The sequence below is a fragment of the Mesitornis unicolor genome, unplaced genomic scaffold (genome assembly GCF_000695765.1).
Source record: "Mesitornis unicolor isolate BGI_N332 unplaced genomic scaffold, ASM69576v1 scaffold3592, whole genome shotgun sequence".
In the NCBI taxonomy this organism is placed as follows: domain Eukaryota; kingdom Metazoa; phylum Chordata; class Aves; order Mesitornithiformes; family Mesitornithidae; genus Mesitornis; species Mesitornis unicolor.
The window spans coordinates 13,833-21,324 of NW_010168310.1; the positions used below are offsets into that span (position 1 = coordinate 13,833).

At 44.3% G+C, this 7,492-nt stretch overlaps 1 protein-coding gene across 1 annotated transcript; it reads right to left on the reverse strand.

Moving 5' to 3' along the window:
- Nucleotides 1–239: 239 nt before the first annotated feature.
- Nucleotides 240–6,502, reverse strand: LOC104536370 (tubulin alpha-8 chain). Its single transcript, XM_010178953.1, has 4 exons — nucleotides 6,274–6,502; nucleotides 2,911–3,059; nucleotides 872–1,552; nucleotides 240–626 (listed from the first exon to the last, which is right to left on the reverse strand). The coding sequence occupies exons 1-4, from the start codon at nucleotides 6,392–6,394 to the stop codon at nucleotides 333–335; spliced, it is 1,245 nt and encodes a 414-aa protein (XP_010177255.1). The 5' UTR covers nucleotides 6,395–6,502; the 3' UTR covers nucleotides 240–332.
- Nucleotides 6,503–7,492: the final 990 nt, after the last annotated feature.

The window sequence follows — 7,492 nt, forward strand, 5'->3', positions numbered from 1 at the left end:
CCCTGGGAAAGACATAGCTACCTAATTCTCCAGCAAAAGCTCAAGCATGTTCTAGTCTTGTATTCTGGGAGAAAATATGCGCTATTAGCTCTTCAAGTAGCATTGCCTTAAGGACAAGAACTCATCTAACTATGGCATGATTTATTCAGCTACCTTTCTCAGAAAGAAATTCTATTTTGTGGACTACTACTTGCAATGTAGTTAACAAACGTACATAGTGCTTAGACACTACCAAACATCTTGATTAAAGAAGTTTATTCCAATTATTCAACAGGATTTACATCGCTACTGAAGAAGCAGTAAAATGGCAAAGACTCGCAATTCACTTGTGTTTAATATTCTTCACCTTCATCTTCTCCATCCATCGAGTCTGTGCCCACTTCTTCATAATCTTTCTCAAGTGCAGCCAAATCTTCCCGAGCCTCTGAGAACTCTCCCTCCTCCATCCCTTCTCCAACATACCAGTGGACAAAGGCACGTTTGGCATACATCAGATCAAACTTGTGGTCCAGACGAGCCCACGCCTCGGCGATGGCTGTAGTGTTGCTCAGCATGCACACTGCCCGCTGGACTTTGGCGAGGTCACCACCAGGAACCACTGTTGGAGGCTGGTAGTTGATGCCAACCTAAGTGAAAAAGCAGAAGAGACTGTGAGCTTCCTTGTAGCATTTGGCAGTGACTCTAATCAAACAAGTCAGACAGTTGAATAAAGTGTTTCACTCCTGAGAAAACAGCTCTGTATGAGAACTTGTCTCCATTTCTCAAAATACAAATCAGGTACCTACAGAACAACTTAATGAGAAAATTACTTTGGGAGCCCATGGCAGTGAGTGAGAAGTCTTAAAATAACCATGATTTAACTGAGACTTGCCTTAAACCCAGTAGGGCACCAGTCCACAAACTGGATTGTGCGCTTGGTTTTGATAGCAGCAATAGCAGCGTTGACATCCTTGGGGACAACGTCCCCCCGATAGAGCATGCAGCAGGCCATGTACTTGCCATGGCGAGGGTCACACTTCACCATCTGGTTGGATGGCTCAAAGCAAGCGTTGGTTATCTCGGACACAGAGAGCTGCTCATGGTACGCTTTCTCTGCCGAAATAATTGGAGAATATGTTACCAGCGGGAAGTGGATACGAGGGTAAGGCACCAAGTTGGTTTGAAATTCAGTAAGATCCACATTTAAGGCACCATCGAATCTGAGGGAAGCAGTAATGGAGGAGACTATTTGACCAATGAGGCGATTGAGATTGGTGTAGGTTGGGCGTTCAATGTCCAGATTCCTACGGCAAATGTCATAGATGGCCTCATTGTCAACCATGAAGGCACAGTCGGAATGCTCCAGGGTGGTGTGGGTGGTCAGGATGGAGTTGTATGGCTCAACGACAGCAGTCGAGACCTGCGGTGCAGGGTAGATGGCAAATTCCAACTTGGATTTTTTCCCATAGTCAACTGAGAGGCGCTCCATCAGCAGAGAAGTGAAGCCTGAGCCAGTGCCTCCCCCAAAGCTGTGGAAAATCAGGAAACCCTGCAAGCCAGTGCATTGATCGGACTGAAAGAGAAGACACACGTGTTAAAGCAGTCACATACGTTAAGAATCCCAAAACAAGCTCAAGGAAGACAGCTCTGAATTCTGACACATACCAACTGCCCAAGCTTCAGGAAAGTTATATTGAATTTGATTCAGCCACCAATAACCAAGGAACTGGCCCATAAAAACCATCACATTCTTGGCTATTTTAAGCCCCCTACATATCAGAGTGACCTCTCCACTTCAAATTACTACCTGAAAACTTCCCCTACACACAATTCTTAGGCCAGGGTCATTAACTATGTCCAAGAAAAGCAATAATATTCAAAGTCTGAGCTACAGACCATCCATGCCTTACACTGATTTGACATTCTCTGCCTGCACAAAAATGGAGCAATCCCATCCCAGAACTGTTGCTATCATCCTGTCAGAGTTGCAAGCACATAACTGAGCTCAGGGAAGTGAGCTGTCAGAGCGTATTACACTGCCATGCCAGCTCAGTCTTCTCAGAGGAGAAAATGAGACTGCCTTGTCCTCAGCAGTGCCACACGATGCTTCGCTGGATTCCCAGGTCTGACAGGGACTTCCAACAGCTTGTATAAAGAAATTATGACCATATTTTTCAGGTCAAAGTACAGTCTGCTACAAACTTATCTGACTTTTAATTGGAGACAGTGGCAGCCAAGTGTTGAGAATAATACCAGTTTTAATCTGCAAAAGGTGTACTTTTCAGGAAGACTCATTTAGCATTACATATTTAAGCACCAGAGGTATACCCTGGATTATTTTATGGAATAAGAATTCCTTACCTTTGTGACACAGATTTAGTAATGGTTCCCTAAATGGGAACTCTGACCTCCTAAGCTGACATCTTCATAAATTTGCCATATGATCAAAGTCCTGAGAAGCCTGAAACATCCCAACCTACTGAGATTTATTCCCCTTTTCTGTTACTATCATAAAGTTAATTCAGAAATTGTAAGAGCCAGAAATGCAAACAAAAGTCTAAACTACAGAAGCAAACACTCCTATTTAAGCTTCCTTGCAAGAGCCCCAGCCAGAGACCAATCCTTTCACAGCAGGAGCTACACAAATCCTAATTATCTCAGTCCTGGCTTTGTGAAGTTGAACATGAAACTAAAGTTTTGGGTGCCTCATCAGCATTTTAGGCCATTTGAAAGTCGTATCTCACAGGAATAATTCAACCACCTCTTAGCTGGGTAAGAATAAAAACAGACGCAGACCAAGTCCGCAGATTCTCCTACCATGGAATAAATCAGAGCACAGTTTACAGGGCGATGTAATTTTTATAACCTGATTTCCAAAACCTGTAAAACAGGGTAATGAACGATGTTAAAGAGCCTTCAGTGAAGTCTTACCAGTTTCCTGATGCGCTCTAGCACCAGATCAATTATCTCTTTCCCAACTGTGTAATGACCACGAGCATAGTTATTTGCAGCATCTTCTTTACCAGATATCAGCTGTTCGGGATGAAAGAGCTGCCTGTATGTCCCGTTCCTAACTTCATCTGGGGAGACAAGAAGAATAAATATTATTTATAAGTCAGCTTTCTACACAGACTGCATTTTCTGAACTTCTGACTGTGTCCAGAATAAGGTACCTAAACCTCGAGATAAAAAGCAGCTTGATTTCTACCTCTCAGTAGGTGACTGCATTTTCCAAACTTCTGTGTCCAGAATAAGGTACCTAAACCTCGAGATAAAAAGCAGCTTGATTTCTACCTCTCAGTAGGTGACAGTACAGTCTAAATGTTGAACACCTAAGAAAAACAAAGTTACGTTTTTGACCTGCCAGAGCAATTTAAAGACTGGACTATAGCAGCAGAATCATTCCTCCACAGTTGAAGACAACTTGAGGCCCACTTTGCACAGCAGCATCTGAAATGCTGCTTTCCTCCCTTATTTTCCAAGCCCTCCAGGATGTTTCCTTATTGCTCCTGCAGCTGTGGACAGTCAGAGACTGCAGGACAAGCAGTGCCTCCTTGTCCCCCTTCCCCCCCAGTTGTACTTTCTGCCAAGGGTAGAGAAGGACATTCAAAGGAACAGGAGATGCTCTTGTAGAGATATTCAGTTATTCAAATGCTGGGCTGGGAGCTCCAGCACAAATGGCTGTGTTACAAAGAAACCATGCAAATAAGCACAGCACCCCCAACCAGTTACAATTTGGAGAATGATTTAGAGTAATGATCTCCACTAGTCAGTGTGTATTTCTGATAACATCTAACAGGCTAAAGCTCTGCCCTACTGGAAGGCTACAGAGAAACTCAGCATAACTTTGTCTCTGGTTTAGCTCAAGCCATTTTTAAGTTGTCTGCTAATGCAGTGCTGCATCCCTTAATTAAAATCAGGTGGAAAGCAAAGCCAGCTTTATTAACTACAGATGAAGCTGCCTGCTTGCATGTATTCATTTTCATCTGAAAAAGAGTGAGCAAGACAAAGGTAAGTAAAAGTCAAGATTTTAAAATACAGTTACCATCTGAACCAATTTAGACTGACAGCTACCACTGCAGCCTGCAACCCAACAGTCTAAAGTTCCCTAAGACTGCACCAAAATAAAAACCCTTTGGAAAAGTCACAATACATATGTTTAAGACTCTCTGCATGAGCACTCCAAGTTTTAAAGGACAGATATGGGTAAAAAGGAAAAATATAGAACCTGAAGAAAGCCATAGCTGGTAGGGGCAACTTGAGTCAAGATGGGCCTGGGGAAGTAACAAAACTTGAAGAGTCAAGAGGATCACAGAATCCCAGACCGTGAGGGATTGGAAGGGACCTCAAAAGCTCATCCAGTCCAATCCCCCTGCCAGAGCAGGAACACCCAGATGAGGTTACACAGGAAGGCGTCCAGGCGGGTTTTGAATGTCTCCAGAGGAGACTCCACAACCTCTCTGGATCAGTCACTGGATGGTGAAAGTGTGCAGGAATAAAGAACTGAGAGTTTACGGGACAGTTAAACCAAGCTTTCCCCTGGCCATGCTATCCTTCATGTTTTTAAGTCTATCTGGGGTAGATTTTTAGACATGTGTTGAATTCCCAGACATGTCACTGCCCTATTTCTTGCTGGAAAGTTTGATGGTGTTTTACCCGCACACCCAGAACTGGTGTATGCGTACACAGCCCCGCTGCTGCCACAGAGCAGCACTGACCTGGAAACTCCACAAATCCCTGCTGCATGCACAGCGGCCACAGAGCTGCTACATGCACAACAGATCTATTTTTCATCAACACAGTGCAGAGGGACATGCTGCACGAAGAGGAAGAATCATGCTAGCCCTGCACAGGAAACCAGACCAATAATTTTCTGATAAGCAGGGCAGGAATAAAGAAAGTTGGCTCTCCACCAGAAAGGCACAAGATGCAACCCTAAACAAAAAGACCTGACTTTTTAAATTACCAGCTGTTTAATAAGAGCCCTTTGCCCATCTCCCATACTGCCCTTACATCACTAACAAGCACTGAACACTGCCTTTTGCCAAGACTCACCAGCAACTCATCCCAGAGGCAAGGGGGAAGCTCTCCTTCACCTCATCTCAGCCTTTTCTGGTTGCTCAGAGCCACCACCTGGCCAGCAGCAGAGGAAGCAGCACCCATGGGGCTCAAGAAAACAGAAAGCCAGACCTGCAGCAGCTCCTGGGCAGTGCATGGGCAAGGGTGCTTTGGCTCATTTCAACATTACCAGTCCAGCACTCCCATCCTTGATCTGCCCAGCAGCCTTCTGCTCTCCTGCAGTTGTCCATCCTGCTGTATTTCTGTGTATTAGCCACAGAAAGTGGTCTGGGCTGGGGTGTTACAGCAAAAATAAATGACAAAAGAGCCATGGTTTGGGTATGTAGAAGTAGTCTAAGACTACTCACTCATTTCCCCTTCCAAATCCTCTATGCATTGCAGAAAGATAAGTACAGCAACTGCACAGGCAGATCTCTGCTACAAGAGCCCCACATCACTACTTAGGGTCAGACAGCCATAACCTGGCTCCAGCAGTCACTTCAGGCACACATTGGTGAGAGCAAAACCTAGATTCATAACAAGCATTTTGTGAAACTGGGAGCTCACACTTGGCTGGGAGTGCATCTGACACCACAAATGTGGGATTGGTCAGTGGCTGATGCATGGGATCACAACTGAGCTCTAAGTTCGGGATACAACTGATTTTCAGGATAAGAGTGGATTGTTACTCAAAGATAAGGCAATAAGAAGTTAAAGTGCATGTCTGGAATTTCGGCTTAGTGATTGAGACTCATTTCTGCAAGCACTATTCCAGCTACAGAGAGTAGGAAATTGTTTTGGGAAAGCACAGGAATCATTCCAAAGTACAAAAAGAAATCTGCTTAATGATTCACATGGTATCTTCTTAAAAGGTTCCTATGTTCCTATTGACTGCTGTACACATTATGCTATATTGTTTCAAGAGGTTATAACTAGTAGTTCTGTGCATGGCGAAAGCATGAGGCATATTCAGGACACCTATTTAATTCCACAGGCTGGCAGAAGGTAATGTTTAAATTCTTTAGAACTCCAGAGTGCACATTTGCCAGTCTCAATGAACATAAAGCCAAGCATTTTCCATCACTAGGAAAATGTGGGCAAGCTTTACACAGTAAAAATTTAAAGCCTCAAAGCATTTTGCAGAACTAGATAAATGGATCCCTTAGTGAAAAAATGTGAGTTAGATCCAATCCTACGGTACACTCTGCAGTCCCTTGTGCAGGTCACTTTATTTACCTATTACTGCTGGTTCAAGGTCCACAAACACAGCACGAGGGACATGTTTTCCTGCTCCAGTCTCACTGAAGAATGTATTGAAGGAATCGTCGCCTCCCCCGATGGTTTTATCGCTTGGCATGGTGCCGTTGGGCTGGATGCCGTGCTCCAGGCAGTAGAGCTCCCAGCAGGCATTGCCGATCTGCACACCAGCTTGGCCAACGTGGACTGAGATGCACTCACGCTGTGTGGAGGAAAAAAAATCAAATCACTCAGCAGAAACAGCAGTTTCCTTGTTTAGAAAACATTCAGCACACCCAGCTTGAACTCCCATACTGCAAAGCCATTAAAACATTGGCCTATTGTCTTGGTGTTATGGGCATTTGGCACAAAATGCAACAGAACACAAAAGCCTCTTTCAGTCTCCATCCACCTCCACCTAGAAAGACCCTTTTAGACATTGTCATCTTCACAAACTCATTCCTCCTCCTTGTTTCCATCCTCAACCAGACAGGAAGAGTTTGATCAACTCTTCCAAACCCTTCAGCCAACTCCTCTCTTCATAACAAACACTGAGTATTCAGAAAAACTGATGACCTCACTTGTCATTGGCCTAAGTGTCCAGCACAGCTTCACCCTAGGAGCCACATAAGCACAGCCACCAGAGGGAGCAAAGGCTTCTGCAAGATCCAGGGCCATTTTGTTTAATATACACGAACAGAGAAAAAAATATTCTCCTGATTGCTTCAGTGAACTTTGCCATTCCGTGAGGAAGTCTTTGCCTAACAAAGCCCTTAGCATCACTTCATAAATACGGATCATCAGAGCTCACATCACTGCTGTATGCAGAGCACTGAACTGTCAACACTACATAAAATTCTACCTTATTTAAGCTGTGTAGAAAATAGTTCACATCAACAGAATTATCTATTTGTAACGATTTATAGATTCCCAAGTTGCCTTTGATGTCCAGAGCACAAGCCCAGCTTCCTTAAGATCTCTGCATAGGGTTTGGAATATGAAAAGCCAAACCACAGTGGAGCCACCTCCAAACTCCTGGTCCATCTGTGACATTTTATATTTAATGTCTGGTTTAGAGTGACACAGCTAAAGCCATTCTAGAGGAGCCTGCACATAGGACAGTGTTGAGTAACAGTCACATTTAGCTATGTTCAGACCCTGTGTTCAGCCACAATGCTTCTCTCCGAGGCCGCTGCTCACCAGGCTGAAGGGCTGAGCT

Bases quoted from the DNA above. Each gene is read 5' to 3' on its own strand.
- LOC104536370 (XM_010178953.1), bottom strand. From the start codon at position 6,394: ATGCCAAGCGATAAAACCATCGGGGGAGGCGACGATTCCTTCAATACA. The intron at 1,553-2,910 runs GTAAGACTTCAC...CTTCTCTTTCAG, and splicing joins TAGAGCGCATCAGGAAACTG to TCCGATCAATGCACTGGCTT. The intron at 627-871 runs GCAAGTCTCAGT...TTTTTCACTTAG, and splicing joins GGTGCCCTACTGGGTTTAAG to GTTGGCATCAACTACCAGCC.